General features: G+C 39.1%; 1 protein-coding gene across 1 annotated transcript in view; it reads left to right on the top strand.

Annotated features, from left to right (window-relative positions):
• LOC122089504 (SWI/SNF-related matrix-associated actin-dependent regulator of chromatin subfamily A-like protein 1) overlaps positions 1-18,359 on the top strand; it is a 58,113-nt gene that overhangs the window by 21,753 nt on the left and 18,001 nt on the right. Inside the window, exons 6-12 of the mRNA XM_042659261.1 lie at positions 1,500-1,566; positions 4,609-4,675; positions 4,933-4,999; positions 6,722-6,805; positions 6,895-6,936; positions 10,804-10,959; positions 12,043-12,120. Coding sequence (XP_042515195.1) covers positions 1,500-1,566; positions 4,609-4,675; positions 4,933-4,999; positions 6,722-6,805; positions 6,895-6,936; positions 10,804-10,959; positions 12,043-12,120 — 561 coding nt within the window. The remainder of the gene's footprint in view (positions 1-1,499; positions 1,567-4,608; positions 4,676-4,932; positions 5,000-6,721; positions 6,806-6,894; positions 6,937-10,803; positions 10,960-12,042; positions 12,121-18,359) is intronic.

Here is an 18,359-nt window from a genome sequence, read left to right on the forward strand (position 1 = left end):
GGATGATGATGTGGAGGAGAGAGAAAATTTGGACAATCTTTATTTCTCCTCTTTTTTTTTTCTTTCCTTTTTTTTTTTTTTTTCATGAAACTAGTTATGTGAATGGGCTAGAAATATAAAAAATAGGATATACAGAAAAAATCAGGCAAAGAAAACACATTTTAATGGTCGAAACCAAAGTTTCCACCAAATCGGGAAAATTTCCCTGGCTTCCTCGAAATTTCCTAGATTTCGGCTGAAATTTCAGTCTCCCCAAGGGTCGAAACCCGATTTTTTGAACCTTTCCGTTATGTCAAAGGTTGGATTGTATAGATGGTTCTTGAGACAAACAAAGCATGTATTACTTGTTTTAGACAAGAAAATAAGTGTTCTGAATTTTCAAGATTGAGATGGGAGAGTTTCATTTAGAGATATGTATGCATGTTATAAATGTATTATACACTAATGAACTAGTGATGATTGGGCCTGCTGTTGTAAATATTCTTTGCCTTCCTCATCAGGTTCTTTGAAGTTCCACTACTTGAGAGGGTATAGATGTTACTATCCACAGGTTCTTTGAAGTTCCACTACTTGAGAGGGTATAGATGATACTATCCACCATAGAGTGGAGATTTGGTGGGTGAAATAATTTTTTTTTTTTTTTTACCAAGGACAGCTTGAAAGGGGAGACTTCCACTTAGTGAATAGGTTTGTGATGTGCATGAGGGTGGAAGAAGACGATTCAGTGCATCTGTTCTGCCATTGTAGCCATTGTGGGATGGGATCATCATTATGGGACTGCATTGTGGCTTTATTGGAGTTGGCTTGCATATTCCTTCCTTTTTGTGGAGAAAGAAAATGTGTTTCTGGAAGGATTAAAATTGGATTTTTTTCTTACCAAAGTAGGCATAAGTGTGTATATTCAGATACTCAGTTGCAGGGGTGGATTGGGGCTAGCTGTCAAAGAAGAGTTCAATGACCTCAACTGATGGGAGTTGCTTGTTAAATGAGCAAATACTATGGGTGAAACGTAGTTCAATTACAACAACTTAAAGGAGTTGCTTGCATTTTCTGAATTTTGCGAGAGCTCCAAGCACATGTAGGGTGTGTTAGATGTGCTGGCTGCTGACACTTTTGCTCTTCTGTGGACCATACAACAGGTTCTTGTTGAATTGTGATTGCCTGGGGAACTTGTGGCCAGCATTTTTATGTTGCTGGCTTGCTGCTACTTGAAAGATGGCCATCTCTTATTGTATTTTTTCCATCAGCTCATCCAAAGCTCTTAACTGAGTCGAATCTTTGTGGGTCATTTTATTTCAACAATGCCCTCATTTGCACTCATCTTAGTGACCATTTAATGCCATTTGAACTTTGATTCTGTTGTCTATGTTTATATGTAAGATTGTATCTGTAATATGTTGTTCTTGTTAAGCTGGGTAGCCTCTTTCTCTTCACTTTCTTATTTCCTTTGTCATAAAATTTTGTACTGTTTTGCTTCCTTGTCAACATATGTCCTCCAGATAGAGCAGTTAGATCCGTTGGTAAAGCGTGCTATTTGTACTGCCTCAGCTCTTCCAGATCTTCAAGGTAAATGTTTGATATTTATGTTAGTTGAGAAGCTCTGTTCAAGGTTGTGTAAGATGTCTTGGTTAGGCACCTTTTAAGTGAATGATGTAGTGAGCTGAATGTGCATGGCATTGAAGGTTGGCCTGTTAGTGTTTAAAGGCCTTGATAGTTGATATACAACCATATGATGTATGAAATCGTTATATCTGAATTGGAATTTTTTATCGCTAGTTGATGGAGATATTCAAGTATTGAACGAACTTAAATTTTGAACCATATGAGTGAACATACATACCACAGATTTCTATTCGTTTCATTTTTTTTTTTTTTTGGGTGAATAGTAAATGCATTAAAAGAAGGGGGAGGGAAAATATAGCCTCAAAGGGGAAGTTACAAACCTAGTAAGGGATACAAAAGCCCCAAAAGGGGCACCAATCAAGGCCACATGGGCTAAGAAAGCTTCTACAACCTGGCCCGGATGCCCAAATAGAAGAGAAGGGCAAACTAGTCAAAACAGGGAAGAGAACCACAAACCCTAACAATCTAATCTCAACACAACAATTCCTAGCTGCCAACACGAAGGAGCGCTTGTAAAGAGGCAGCCACGGTGGAGGAGCGTTGGCCTAGCGGAGGGCCACGACAAGAGTGGCCCGGCGGGCAGGGTTCGAAGAGGCCGCTGGTTGCTGCCAATTGGGACAAAGATACAACAACCAATCAGACTGAACTATTGAAGGCAGGTTGTGGGCGGTCGACAGGCCCAACGGTTGGCAAACAACGAAGGTGGAGGCCAATGCGGCGAGCAAGCAGATAGATCAAACGAGCTTGGTATCTGGAAGGGTGGGCGACCTTGAGAGGGTGACAACCAACCGGACGACAGGCCTGGCTGGAGTGGCGTCTAGAAGGGCTGCAAGATTGGCGAGCATTCAACCGATAGGTAGAACCGGCGAAGCAGGCGAGCCAGCGGATAGACCAAACAAGCCTGGTGGCATTTGGAAGGGAGGACAACCAAGTGGGCTGACTACTAGCGGGACAATAGGCCTGGCGGGACGATGACTGGGTAGCAACTTGCCTAGATGGGACCAACACTAAATCATCCACTGACCAAGCAGGGTAGGCAGCCAGTGGGAAGGAGGGCCGAGCAGTTTTAGCAGCCTCAACACCCATCGAGATGGTTGAATCTAGGAACAGAGGGAGAAGAAGAAGAGAAAGGGAGTGGAGGTGGAAGAAGGGAGGGGGAGAGAGAAGAAGAAGGGAAAGCAGGGAGAGGGAGAGAGAGAAGAAGAAGAGGGAGAAGGGAGAGGGAAAGGGGAGATGCAGAGGAAGAATGAAGGTGGAGGGAGGAAGAAGAGAAGAGAAGAGAAGACAAGAGAGAGAGAGAGAAGGAGAAGGGAGAGGGAGAGAGGAGGAGAGGGGGCTGCTCCAAAGTGGCAGCCAAATGAGCGGTTGCTTCATTCGCCTCTATCACTTTGTTGCTTAGGATTTTCGGGAGCTGAAACCAACTGACCAACCTTGTGATTAGTTTCATATTAAGCTTGTGACTTGGAGTATATCTTATATGGGGAAAAGAACTTTGTCCTGGAGTGTGGCTTACACCAGCACTCCCATGTATCTTTCTCCTATTCCTTATGAAGTGACATTTATGCCCCTTGGTGGGAGCAAGGATTAAAGTATCGGTATCTGTTGTCGTATCGATCAGTCAAAATTAAGATACGTATCGGAGGGTATCGTATCGTATCGGAGATACGTTAAGATACTCTAAAGATACAAACATAAATGGATAGGAAACATTTTTTTAAACATTTTTGCATAAAGAATTTGTTAAAAAAAGCTATTGATGACATGTATTATGCATAAACACTAAATTGAGGGTACCGCACTAAGAATTCAAGGTTTGTAGTTGTCCCATAAATGTAAAATCCTTGTTCCCAACCTTGATTTCCACTTTAGTTAGAGAGAAATATGGCTGGTAGCAACTTTGGAACAAAAACCCCTCAAAAAATCGTGTTTTTCTGAAAAATTATACATCTTGGCCATTATATGACCGCACTGTATCGGTACATACCGATACTCACTAATACGTATCGATACTCATCGATACTTACCGATCGATACATACCGATACGTACATTTCACCTCGATTTTATATTTTCCATAGAGTTGTATCGGTGCATATCGTATCGTATCGATGTGTATTGGTGCCTCGGTGGTGTATTGATGCATATCGGTATGTATCGTAGGATATATATCGATACGAAAGGATTTTAAAAATTCAATGTATCGTATTGGTCGGCTAAACTTAAGATACGTATCAGAGGGTATCATATCGGTATCGGAGATACTTTAAATCATGGGTGGGAGATGATAGAGATAGACATAGGAAGCACTGGCGTATGCCACACTCCCGGACAGAGAAATCTTCCCCATCTTATATTTAGTGGCAAATTCTTGGGGTTGCCTTTTTTTTTTTTTTTTTTTGGAGTTTTAAATGACCAGGAATGCACCCTAGGGTCCTTGGTGTGTTGTTTAGAGTTTTATTGATTAACACAGAAAAGGTCTACTGTATCTTTTGGCTGGGAGTCTTTCCCCACTTCTGGTAAAATCCTTGGCTTATTACGAGTTTGTGTTATCCCCAAGGAGTAACTAACGCTGAATGACAAGGGGATATCTCAAAGGTTGATCTTTGAATCTTTAACAACTACAAGTTACAAACCCTGCCCATCTGGAATGGTGCTTTCCAGTAAGGGGTTATCTGTTGGTTGTTGAATTTATGTCTTGATGTATTATGGATCAGGAAAGGGAAGAGGTAATATGCATAAATGGAGCTGTCCATTTAGGTGACTAGGATTGGACAATCCATTCTTAAAACTGGATGTTGGAAGTTCTATCCCCTTTCTTCCAAAATCTGTCTCTTTTTGCACTAGACCATGTTCTACATTTAGATCATCTTGTAAGCAAAGCTATTTTTCTTCTATTTTTCATTAAAAATCTATTCAATTGCCTGCTCATGCATGCATAAGGATATTATTTAATACTTATGTCAAAATTTTCTTTGTTCTCAACAAGATTTATATGATAGGATGCCACATGCCATTGAATCAAAGCTCCTTCCGTTTCAGCGAGATGGAGTTAGGTATGTAACAAGATTAATCTTATGGATTTGAGAACCTTTTCCCTTTCATACATCTTTCAAGTGGGCAAGGGGGTACAAGGAGGTAGGTGAAGTTAACTTTTAAATGATGTAATGTGAATAATAAGAAAATTGGTTACTGTGCTTTTTCTGTAAAACAACCTGTATAGCCATTTTACTTTTAAACATTATCATTCTACTCTTTTGCTTTATAGTATTGCAGCCTAGTGCACAGTTTTATTTGTTTATCCCTTTTCTAGGTTCATTTTGCAGCATGGTGGACGTGCACTCTTAGCAGATGAGATGGGCCTTGGAAAGACTTTACAGGTAATTGGTTCATATCTGAGGACTTCTTTTCCATCAATTTTGTAGGTTGCATAAAGTTTTTTCTATTAGGTTCATATATTATGGATGTGTTTGCAGTCAACAACTAAAATTTGCTTGGTGATTTGTGAGGTATAGTTAGTACTGATACTTAAGATCTAAACATGTGCTATTCCATCATATAATCAATTTTAGTAGATTTTTTTTCAGTGGTGATTGAGTTTGTCTTAAGATTTAAAGATATCATCCATCCTTAACTGGAGAAAAATTTTCATATTATGTATTGTATTGTAGGTCCCTTATATTTGTTTACTTCCACTATTGTCAATGATTGTGTTACAAGGTTTCTAATATGAAAAGTGAAAATAACCCATTTTTGTACATTTAGGACACCTGCAAGTGCAGATATTAGCCAGATTTCAGGGATGGTTCATGCTCGAACCTCTGCAATCACTCTCGAACCTTTGGAAGCACAGAAATACCATGCTGGAGAATTTCTTTTTTGCGTTCTTGAATCCCCTCATTCAGCATGCTTAAAATTCTTCCATTGATAATATTTTTCTCTCATTTAGGTCAGGAAGGTCTTAGTTTGACTAGTTTGGCTTGTTTTGAGTTTTACTTTGCAAGTCTTATTTAGGTTGCTTGAATTTTTTTTTTTTTGACAGTTTGACTTTTCAAGTTTCTTTAATTGAGTCATGATTGTGAGTGGAATACCTAGCACATTTGTTTGATTTGAGTCACAATTGTGATCGGAATACCAAAAGCTGATGCCCAGCATGTCTGCATACATGTAATTTGTTCTTTTCTGACATTACCTCGAACCATGATAGTTGTTTTGTATCAAAGAGACGCTTTCAGTTTTCAAGTGTAAATGCTTGGAAACCCTGGCATGAACTGTGATTGGCTTGACCTCTTTTCTTTCTTCTGCCAAGTTTTTTTTTTTATTCAACTTTCTGCAAGACAACTGGTGTCTGATCTTACTCAGGCCTGATGACACAACCATAGGCATTTTTCTCCTAAAGTTTGCACTTCCCCAAGACTTGAGATTACCTGCCCATTATTTCCCATTGTCGGGGCCTCCATTAGTATTATTTGGAGTAGCTACCTAGTAAAAAAACCTGTTTAAACACCTATATACTCTTAAAACTCTAAATCTTCCCAACCTCACTATACATCTTGGTCTATACTATAAAACCCTAGCTTTAAACCTTTGTTTTCCATTAAGAAATCCTAGACCACTACAACTGCTAACTGGGAACAGCAGCGCCGTAGACTCCCATACAGACCCTCCACCTATGATCTTATCTATCCATATCCGTACATATTCTTTCTTCCCTTGGTACTCATTTTACTTAATCACAAATCCGTTTTTATCGTTACCATTTTGTTGGTTTGTGTTTGGTCAATAGCCTTGAAAACTTTCGAGACCCGCATGGAAAGCTTGATCTGCAAAGTATTTTCTTATGCAGGCTCTTATTGATCCCCGGGGGGGGGGGTGAATGTCGTGTTTAATGTTCTTGAGCACACATGGGTGTCATGTGGCCATATGACTTTCTAGCCAAAAATGACTTTACATTTGGACATTTGATATTCCAAACTTGCCGAAAATGAATTGAAATTTGACACTGTCGAAATTAATTTTCTATCCAGAAGGCATTTATATATGGTTATTTTTCTTAACAGGATTCAGTTGATGTGTATTGAATATCTTTTTTGTTTTTACAGGCAATAGCTGCTGCTGCATGTGTTCGTGATTCCTGGCCTGTTCTTGTACTCACCCCTTCTTCCTTACGTTTACATTGGGCTTCTGTAAGGACATGAACTTATATGCCTTAATGAGATTAACTTCATGTAGGAGATAAATTTATTGCTCTTCTGTCTGCCCCCTCTCTCTCCAGATGATTCAACAGTGGCTAAATACCCCTTCAATGGATATTCTTGTAAGTTTTTCATGGTAGAAAATTTCCTCTCCCAGAGTTCTAGACCTATCTTTTCTCTTGTTTTTGTTTTCACTTGTATCATTTGGCATTGTTATTTTTTCCCAGTGTCCCTGTTAATTTTGTTCTGCTGGTTGTGAATGGTTGATAGCATCTTATGGATATTCCCACATGACTTGTTTGAGCTCACGTGAGTTGGTAAAGGGGGCATGGTGTAATGGAAGTTTATGTTTTCGGATTTGTGTGGGTATATGTGAGGAAGGTGTAAGGGTCCATACCGTGAAGGTTCCTATCAATCTATCAGTGAGAATTTTTTGGGTTCCCTGGAAGGGGGGGGGTGGGGAGGCCTTAAGGATTGAATACTGCAGCAGTAGCATGGTGAAGGCATTATTGCAACCTAGGTCTGCACTATGACATGCCATGGACTTACCTACAGGACATGCTGGCACCTTCATCAATGAGATGAATTTGGGGGTCGCTCACTGGGTTTCAGTTTTCCAATTTCCATGGCTGACTTAGATGGCCTTGAATAAGACCTAGTGGTGCAACTGGGCTGGGCTGCCAGGTTTTTGTAAACCCAGCACATTCCAAATGTCAAGAAATGCCACAATTTTTTTTTGGTTTTGACGGATGCTGAAATGAAATGACAAACGATATGAATGTTTTACAAGATTTCTGGCAAAGTATTGACGGAATGTATTATTTCGTCGAAACTATAAATATCCTTGATATGAATTCAGATGTTTCGAATGAAACGTGTTGAAATTTTCGACCCATTTCGTGAACTTCAGTGGTTTCGACAGATAGGGTTGGGAGAACTTCGGCAACAACAACAACATTCTTGTGGTTTTGATCCTACCCGGAACTCGATGTGGTGCTAGGACTCTAGGATGCGCAGAGGGGTGACTTGCTTGTATTCTTGACTACCATATCTCTTGGCTCTTGGTAATGGACCATGTTTTACAATGAAATGGTATCCTAATGCATATTTAAGTTGTTTTAATTGAATTATGTGTGTTTTAGGAATTAATTTTGTGTGGAATAGGCCATATTAGAGAATGTATTCATCATCGTTCAACGCATACTACCAAACTAGGGTCCAAATTCTAAGTACCATTTTGGGTGTGTTATTTATTTATTTTATATCTAAGGATTTCACTATGTTTAGCGGCCTAAAATAGGGTTTCCTAAATGTTTTGGGATCTAATTTGTCCATTTGGGCGCCGAAACCTGCTTCACTGAAATTTCGTGGTTTTGTGAAATATTCACCAGGCTTGAAACCAAAAACCAGGAACTATGAAACCCAAGCTCAGTCTATTCGAGCTTGGCCGGGCACTAACTTAAGACATTTCTATGTACTATTTTAGTGTTCCAACCCCTCCCCCCCCCACCCTCCCAAAAAAAAAAAAAAAAAATGTAAAGGAAAATTATGATACATATTTCTATTTCATTATTAAAAAAAATGTGCTTATGTGTGCATATCAGGGATTTAGTTCACTTTATTAATACCGGTATTGGTTGCTGGTGATACTGATATAGATACCAATACGGATCAGCTGTATTAGATGATTTTGTCCCCAAATTTCTGATACCCTTTTTTTAAGTTTTTAACTATTTTGCCCTCCTTGGTTTTTGTACCACTGATCTGGTGTATATATTATGGGCTCGGCCAGGCTCAGCCCAAGGGGTCAACCCTAGCTAGTGTGTTTTAATTGTGTTTATTCCCCCAATGAACATGCATATTGTTGTGTCTTGGGGCCATCTCTCCCTTTTACAACCCTCTGCCTTGTCCCTCTTAGACTTGAGTTTTGCTTTTTATTTATAGTTAGTTCCCTTTTGTTTTTCCTTTCAAACAACAACTCAGCCTTATCTCAACTAAATGGGGTCGGCTACATCCTACATGGGTCTATGCAAAGGCAAAATATTAATAATAATAGTAAAAGAAGAAGAACACATCAGTAAAATTCAACCTAAATGGGGTCGGCTACCATAGTTTTTAAGGTGGTAAGGCGACGGAGGCGTTTGAGGGTCTTTCAGAGCGCCTTAGCTATAAGGTAGACATAAAGCATCGCCTTATCGACTAAAGCGTTCCTGTGTAATTTTTTTATAAAACCAATCTATTTGGCTCAAATCCTAGTTGAATCCTATTACTCATATGTTAAATAAATATTAAATGTTCATATTCATACCAATGTAAGATATTCATTAAGAAAACAAATCAATAAAGTGAATAAACTAAGTTCATCTTCATCAATCATTAATCATCAATCATCATAACATATTAATATATAATATAAATACATAATTATGAAACAAAATTATAAATATAAAGAAAAGAAGACATAAAAAATGCAAGTATTTATTTTACTTACCTCTATGATGTCAAAATTAGTGCCTAAGTCCTAAGGTCATCCACTATATTTCTATTCCCGTCAAAGAAGAATGAAGCTCACCGCTGTTAGAGCAAAATGGTGGCCTGGATCAATGGTTCTTCCTTGTTCCTTGATTCCTTCTTAAAGCCCTTTCTTAAAACCCTTGACAAAATCCAAACCCTGTTTGTGAATCGTGTTTTTGTTTTGTTTGTTTTGGCTACTTTTGATGGAGTAAAGCTGATCCCATACATCTCAAGTGTTAACAAAACTATACACCTACCAATAAAAAAATCTATATTTGGAATCTTCATCAAGTAATTTTAAAATGTGTTTAAAAAAAAAAAAAACCCATAAGGCGCCACTTCACATAAGGTGGAGCACTGCCTTACCATCTCTAGACCGCATCAGCGCCAAGGTGCTGCTAAGGCGTCGCCTTACCAGCGCCTTAAAAACTATGTCGGCTACATGGATCCTTGCCCTATAAACAACTCTGTTGAAGGTCATACTTGAGAGGACCTAAATTATGCACGTCTTTCTTCACTTCTCCTATGGTCATTTAGGCATGCCCCTAGCTCTCTTAGGTCCTTCAATCAGATCACTCCTCTATACCGGTGCATCCCAAGGCCTCTATTGAACATGGTCATGCCACCTCAAACGACTTTCTCAGAGCTTATCATGTATAAACGGAACTCCCTAATCAGCTTTAATATGATCATTCCTTACTTTATCCTTCCTAGTTTTGCTGCACATTCATCTCAATATCATCATCTCTGCTGAACTTAACTTATTTATGTAACGCTTCTTAATTGCCCAACATTCTACCTCATATATCATTAGTTGGTCGTACGTCTGTCCTATAGAATTTTCCTTTAAGCTTTAAAGGAATACGTCGTTCACACGACACTCCAGACACACTTCTCCACTTCAGCTATCCCACTTTAATTCTCTGTGAAACATCATCCCCTATATCACCTTCTTCCTTCTTGTTTTTCCTTTTCCCCCCTTATTAGGGGCTCCTCGTAGCTCCTTCCTCTTTTGATAATGAATTTTTATTCACCAAACCCCCCACACCCCCCCCCCCAAAAAAATAAAAATAAAAAGAAAAAGAAAAGTCTTCATTATCAAGAAAATATATTTGATATATATATTTTGCTAGCATTCATCAGCATCATCTTAATTGTTGGTCGTTAGCTGTATTTTTCTGGGTGATGTATGTGCTCAAAATTCTAGGAAGTAGTAATTGTCATAATAATTCTGCTGTTTGTGATAAGCCAAAATTTACTCTTTGCTGGCAAAGCTTATGGTTCCAGAGACAATAAAATTTGCTTGTAATCATGTGCCAATGGGTATTGATGTAAACTTGTACTTCAACCAAAATGATCTGGATGCTTTTCTTGGTAAAGGTCATGGATGAGAAGCAGTGCTTAACTAAAAATTATTGCTCTGGAGAAGTGAATGCATGTTGGAACTGAATTCTGTCTGTGGTAATAATTTGCAGGTGGTTTTATCCCAAGTGGGTGGATCTAACAGGGGAGGTTTCAAAATAGTGCAGTCAAATTCCAAAGGGGCCATTCATCTTGATGGTGTATTCAACATTATCTCGTATGATGTTGTACCTAAGTTGCAGCATGTACTTTTGGCTTCGGAATTCAAGGTAACTCTGTCTGAGATGCCTGGTTCTTCCAGTTTATGGGATTGTTGTTTCTCACATATGGTTTGCTGGTTCTGAATTTTCTTCTGGAGTCTGAAATCTAAAATTTGGGTGACTACAAATGTGAACTGCTTGACTTGTACCTTCTTTGCGAATTGTGATTCTCCTCTCCATGTCCACATCTGAAAACTGTCTAAAAAAGAGTGATGATTTTTCGCTGCCAGTCATCCTCATTGTTGTCACCATGTTTTGGTTATCCCCTTCACTTTTGACCACTTTTGGTTTATCTTCTTTATTCATGGGAGAGGATACACATGTTTTTATATAATTTTTGGAATTCAAAGTTATAATTGATATTATTTTCTTTTTTAAAGAAGTGATACCATTGAAACAAAAATGTTAACTATAATAAATTTTATAATTGACCCTACTGAAGTTTTGATTCACGTCTATTGGCTGTTGGCAGATTGACTTATTAACCCTTAAATGGTAGATTAATGAATTGCTTCTTGACATTGCTACTAGAGTTTTCTACTTCAGTGACAACTTACAAGTGGAGTTTTTTTCTTTCTAAAGTCACAGTGCCATTGTTAGTGTGTGAATGAATCATAAGTTTAGCTAGGTTTTCACTTAAATTAGAAAGTGTTTGGAACTCAGAGGGTGTAGTGGTCATTTTGTTGGCATTGCTGGTAATATAATGTAGTGGACGCAAAGGGTTGCTTTGGGGGCATAGCATGGTCCTGTTGATGTGGGAGTAGCTTGCATATGGCCTTTGGCATGGGCTGCATGGCCATGATGGTTTGTTGTGCCTTGGGTGCTTGACTTTGGTGGGAGATGCTGAGTGGTCAGAGTTGGAATTTTGATTATTTTATGGGCTTGTTTATTGAATGTGAAGGGGTTGGGTACATGCGAGGCATTGGACATGCATATGAAGCTTAGTTTATAAAGGTAACCTTTATGTAGCACATTCTTCTACAATATGATTGTAGAATTACGGAAAAGTTAGGTCCTTTTATTCTGGATTTTGCAACTTCTCTAGTTACTTGTGCTTCCTAGCTATTGTGAATTTGTGATCTCTTTTCTCAGGTTGTGATTGCAGATGAGTCGCACTTCTTGAAGAATGCTCAAGCAAAGAGGACCACTGCTTCGCTTCCCATTCTACAGGTTCTTTCCTTCACTAGTGATAATCTTTAGATTTTGAAATGTTTGACTGTATATGTTGGTTTCGTTACTCAAGAGGTTTGAATGATCCTCTCAGTCTTAACATCCTTTTTCAATGCCCCCTTAAGGCACATAAGTACTGATTTCTATTTTCAAACCTTAGCCCCAATGTTAAGAGATCTTCAGGCTGAAATTGTTCTGGATTTGAAGACCCTAATCATTGAAGTTTGGTTCTACCAAATCGTGAAACAGCGTTGTCAAGGTAATGCCTAGGTGTTGCCAGCAGAACCTAACAGTGCTCACCGGGGGGTGGGTTGCTAGGTAGCATATGCCTTGTCAAGGGTTAGCTAGGTGCTACCTAGATGGTCGTATAATTTATGAGTCAACTTAGTCCTGGTTACTCATAAGGATCTGCAGGATTAGGGAAGTTATTTTCAGAGATTTAGAAATAGTGATCCACCCTCCTTTCCTTTTTTTTTCTTTCGGGTAAGATCCTCCATCATCCTTTTCCTGGGTTGGACCAGCAGTGAAGAAAGCATTAGAAAACTTTTCATGAATTTAACAAATCAGAAAAATATGAGTGCACCCTGATCTCACCAATGCCACCCCATAAAACTGGGAAAAATTTCATGCCCAATGAACAGCAATAGATTATTGAATACCACCTTCTAATCAGCATTTGCAAGTCCTTCAAATATTCGTTTGACTAATAAGTATTAGCTAATACAGAAGAACTACAAATAAAGAAAGCTGGGTACAACAACAGCAAACTTTGCCTTATCCCAACTTAACGGGGTTGGGTACATGGATCCATGCCAAAACAAGGTGGGGAAATGAAACTACAAATGAAAGTAAAAAAAGGGAAGCACAGTGGGCTCTATCTGAGGTCATACTTGGGACAAGACCTAGTATATGCGTGTGACTCCTCAGTCCTCACAACTTCTCATATGGTCATTTAAGGCCTACCCCACGCTCTTTTAGCTCCTTCAATTGGAATCAGATTACTGCTTACTGGGGCATGATGTAAGACCAGAATCACAAGTGATCCAAATCCCAGGCAGAATCTGAAATTCTACCTAAATAGAGAAGATTTCAATTTCTCACTAACCAAAACTTAGATGGAGCTGAATTTTGGACCGAATGGAGATCCTTTATGAAGGAACAAACCATCAAAATTTGAACAAATTCTGCTGGCTGAATTGTGAGATATCCTGTTGACATGAATTAGGAAACTTTTAGCTTCTCTTCAGAAACCAGGCTTCCTGGCTTCGGATGATCCTCAAAATTGGAATGAAGATCCCTTGTAAGATGTATAAGTATCCTTCGAAAGATGAGCTCAAACTGTTGGCTGGTTTAGGATTTGGACTTCAATCCAGGTTTCCAAAACCCTGACAATGGCTGGTCGATTCTGGTCTTCTTGTCTGTGCTTGGACAGAACTGTAGGAAGAACTTCAGGTCTTCAAATAAAAGCTTGAAACACTCTCTCACAAAGGCTATAATAGAAAATAAGAAGAAGAGATAATCGATTGGGGGGGGGGGTTGAGAAGGGGGAAGAAGAACGATAGGCTTTGGGCATCTCACCCCTCAAGTTTAGGCATCTCACCTAGGGGCTCTCACTCAACTGTATCTCACAGAAAAACAGCATAAGCCATCTCAAAATAAACTTCATTAACTTGTTCCAATCGAATATAGTGTTCTCTCTTAAATAGGCTAGGCACTACCTTACAAATTAGAAACAAACTAAAAGAGGAAACTAGCATAAAATATAAATTAATGACTTTTGGTAACTAATTATTGACTTGTACTCTAAGACACTAACATAAGACAATAAGAAAACATTCTAGAAGACTAAATCTGACTTTGGCTGCTTGTTAACACAAAAAAAGGAAACAAAAAAGGGTCCAAATTACTGTTATGGGTACTGTTCACGTGAATTTTTGGTTTTGGGTTGGCTTGATGGGCCAACATTGTGGCTGGCTCGTCTGGTTTGTGGAACCAGCAGCCCCCTTCTTTTGCAGGCTTGATCTACATTAGGGCATCACTAGGCCCCTGTTGAACATGGCCATACCACCTCAAATGACTCTCTCAGAGCTTGTCATTGATCAGGGCAACTCCCAAATCAACTCTAATCCGCTCATCCCATACTTTATCCTTCCTAGTTTTGCTGCACATCCATCTTAACATCATCATCTCTGGTATATAGCTTCTCAATATTAGACTTCTTAACTGCCCAACATTCCGTCCCATACATCATAGCCGGTCGTACAACAATTCTATAGAATTTTACTTTAAGCTTTAAAAGAATAAGTATGTCCTATAGCACTCCGGTCGCACCTCTCCACTTTATCCATCCCACTTTAATTCTTTGTGAAACATCATTCTATATGTCACCTTCTTTATTGATGGTTGACCCTAGATATCTAAAACAGTCACTTTGCGTTAACTCTCTTTCCTCAAATTTCACTATATTGTTATTCATTATGGTGTGACTAAAGAGAGCTGGGTATTTACTTTAATCTCTTTGACGTTTATAAAAGGGATTGGAGGCCGGACTATTTGGCCAAATGGCTGATGGTCCAATTGTTTTGTCTGAGATCCTAACCTCGACAACTGTAGAAATATGAGAAATGTGTCGTACAGGTGTTACTATTTGATTTAGTTGTGTTATCACGGCTGGATTGGCATGACCTGATCTGAAAACCCAGGCCGAGATGAATTGGTCCCAAGACTGGGTTTTGGTCCAACAATGGTTGGTAGGAGGGTTTATTTTATTTGGGAGAACATTGCATTATCTTTTATATTATTTTGGGTTAGCTATCAGATACATAGGAGAGTCCTTATTATCTTCGGATCCCTTGTTTAAGGTAGTTTCCTAGTTAGAGGTAGTTTCTATTTTCTGTTGGGAGTTGTACTCTTTATATATGTGACTATGTGTAACCAACTAGCGATGGAAGAGATTCAATGAATTGGAATTTTAAGTTGGTTGGATCTTCACAGTGGTGAAGTGGTGCGTGGATGGTAAGGTAGTGCATTGCTCCTCCCTCTTCTAGTCTTGTTTGTTCGTTCGTTTTTTTGTTCATTCGTTCTTATTTCCAGGTACAGTTCCTTTCTTCCCTTCTTCCCTTCTTCCCTTCTTCCTATTCCATTTTTTTCCCCTTGTTTCTTTTCCCTTCTACTATTACCCCCTATTTCATGTTGTTGGGTACTGTTGGTTGAGAAATGAAACTTTAGAACTCGGTGGATTCTTCTTGATTTAGGCTGTGAAATTCGATGGTTTACTTTACCATAGGGCAACTTGATGTAGCAGTGCTACGATGGATCGACCCAAATCTGCTCCAGAACCCAGACAAAAACCAAATCCAATTTGGGATCAAAGTTACTGATTTGGGTTCAAGGATATTGGAATATTCTAAGATTTTATTTTATTTGTAATCTTTTATTTTAGGTAGTTTATAGATAGGTAAGAAGTTTTCAATTTGAGTCATTTGTTTCTAATTCTATTAGTCTAGATTTTAGGATGTTTGAATTTTATTTTATTCTTTGACTTTAATTAGGAAGTTTTAATTTTAGTTTATTATAAATTAGGCATGTAACCCAAGTCATGGAATTAATTGATTAAAATGAACTGAATTTGAGCCTGCATAGTTGTCTTCCTTCCTCCCCTCCCCTCCCCTCCCCTGCTTTGTGAGATCTCTTCCCTCCCCCTTTCTCTCCCTTAATTCCTCCTTCCTCCCTATGAGTCTCCTGTCCCTCCCTTCTCTCTTATCTATTTTGCATGGTACAATCATTGATCCCGAAAATTACTACAATAAATTAGGTAGGTCGCTAGGATAGTTCCCTAGCCATAATTTTGGTATTGTACAGGAAGAGTTTTCCTGGCTTTGTTTCCAAAGATTTTGGATTTGCTCAAAACGATCAAATTATATCTGGTCTTGTTTCCACTTTTCCAGTTACCTTGCCCCTTATTCCCTGCGATGTTGTAGAAATGCAACCCTTCGATTGAGTTTTTCTGATGATGCCCTACAATATGTTGTGGGTATCGAATCTGCACCGCTATTATGGGCGAAACTTGAAAGCATCAACATGACGAAGTCCTTAACGAACAAGTTCGTGAAGAAACAATTGTATTCTGTATAGATGGAGGAAGATACAGATCTATTAGAACATCTCAACACGTTCAATCAGATCATAAGTAAACTTACAAACTTGAAGGTTAAGATCGAGGATTAAGATAAAACGTTGCCGTTGCTATCGTCGCTCCCAGAATCGTATGATCACCTGGTAACTACTCTCTCGTACGGGAAGGAGACCCTTGAGATGGATGAAGTCACGGCTGCTTTCATGTCTAATGATACAAGTAAGAAGGTCAACAGTACGAAATCTCAAGGAAAAGGTCTTTTCGGAGGTGACAGAGCAGGAAAGATTCAATCAGAAACATTCCAATACCTATTATCTTCTGCATCGTTTTAGGGTTGCGTTTCTACAATATCGTAGGGAGGAAGGAGCAGGGGATTCTCGCAGGGAAGGAGAGAATAAGAGAGAAGGGAGGGAGAGGAGTCTCGTAGGAAGGAAGGAGGAATTAAGGGAGAGAGGGGGAGGGAAGAGATCTCACAAAGATGGAGAGGGGGGGACGGAAGACAGCCACACAGGCTCAAATTCAGTTCATTCTTCTTCAATCAATTAATTCCATGACTTGGGTTAGATGCCTAATTTATAATAAACTAAAATTAAAACTTCCTACTTAAAGTCAAAGACTAAAATAAAATTCAAGTCTCCTAAAATCTAGACTAAAAGAATTAGAAACAAATGACTCAAATTGAAAACTTCTTACCTATCTAGAAACTACCTAAAATAAAAGATTACAAATAAATAAAATCCTAGAATATTCCAATATCCTTGAAACCCAAGTCAGTAACTTTGATCCCGATTGGATTTGGTTTTGGTTTGGGTTCTGGAGCGGGTTTGGGTCGATCCATCGTAGCACTGCTACATCACAACTCAAACTGCACAACCGGTGGCTGGAAGGTTGTGTGTAAAAATGAGGGTCATTTGAGGGTTAATTTTGTCATTTCTAATGTATCTTTGTGTACACTTTTTGTATCTTATACCCTCCTGTATAAGGGTATTTTTGTACGATTCAAATTAGTATTTCTTATTTTGATTCCATGTCATAGTTCTGATCTTGTTTACATGGCATTAGAGCTGGAAGTCTGATATCAAGTTTTATCAATCCGCTTGGTTTCAAGGCAACAGTTGGGTATTTTTTACGCTCCAAATTAGTATTTCATATTTTGACTCAATGTCCTAGTTCTGATCTTGTTTACATGGTATTAGAGCTGGAAGTCTGATATTGAGTTTTATCAATCCGCTTGGTTTCAAGGCAGCAGTTGGGTTTGTCCCTTGCTGCGTCTTTCTCTGATTGAGTTCCCTTTAGTTTCTTGCATATGCTTCTTTCTAGTTACCTTGGCCTAAGAACCTTGATTCTCCTGCAACCTTCACACTTTTAGCTACCCCCTTTTCGAATCCCCCACTCCCTGTCAGCTTGCCACCCCTTGCTGGAGCATCGTCTACCCATGAGCCACCACCTTCTGTCCTGTCCCTCAGCAACCCACCCCAATGGTTCTGCCTTTGACAGGTCTGCCGCCTCCATTTTCTCACCCTCGCCCCTGCCCCTGTTTCCTCTGTTACAACAATCTTCTCTGCCCCCGTCTTCCCTGCCCTTGTGGTTCATCTCCCCCCATTCTATCGCATCGTTTGTATCACCGCCCACCCCCTCCTGCATCATTGCCCCCACCCTATTGCACCACATGCATCATCGCATCCCCCTGCATCTTTGCTTCATCTTCTTTCCCTTTATGTTTTGTTCCCTTCTCCATATAACCTGTCCCTTCCTATTTTATCATTTATTTCCTTAAAAAAAAACTTAAGGTCACTAATCTCTCATCACCTGTCACCCACTGTGCTATCCACTGTTGTGTCCTCTGCTACAGTGCTCTATCTTTGTGATAGAGAACCCTTAGGGAAGGGAGGGGAAATCAGAGTAAAGATGGGAAAAAAGGAGGATCATACTCACACATTCATTCAATAATCAAATTGCTCTCCAAATCTTCAATCGATTACAACCAATATATAGAAAAATAGGAACATGAAATTAGAAACTTAACTGGAATGGAAACTAGCCTAAACTAGGAAACAACTATAAAAAGGAAACCAAAGCAAGGAAATAAATCCTACTCCTACGT

This window comes from Macadamia integrifolia, chromosome 9, assembly GCF_013358625.1.
Source record: "Macadamia integrifolia cultivar HAES 741 chromosome 9, SCU_Mint_v3, whole genome shotgun sequence".
NCBI classification, from domain to species: domain Eukaryota; kingdom Viridiplantae; phylum Streptophyta; class Magnoliopsida; order Proteales; family Proteaceae; genus Macadamia; species Macadamia integrifolia.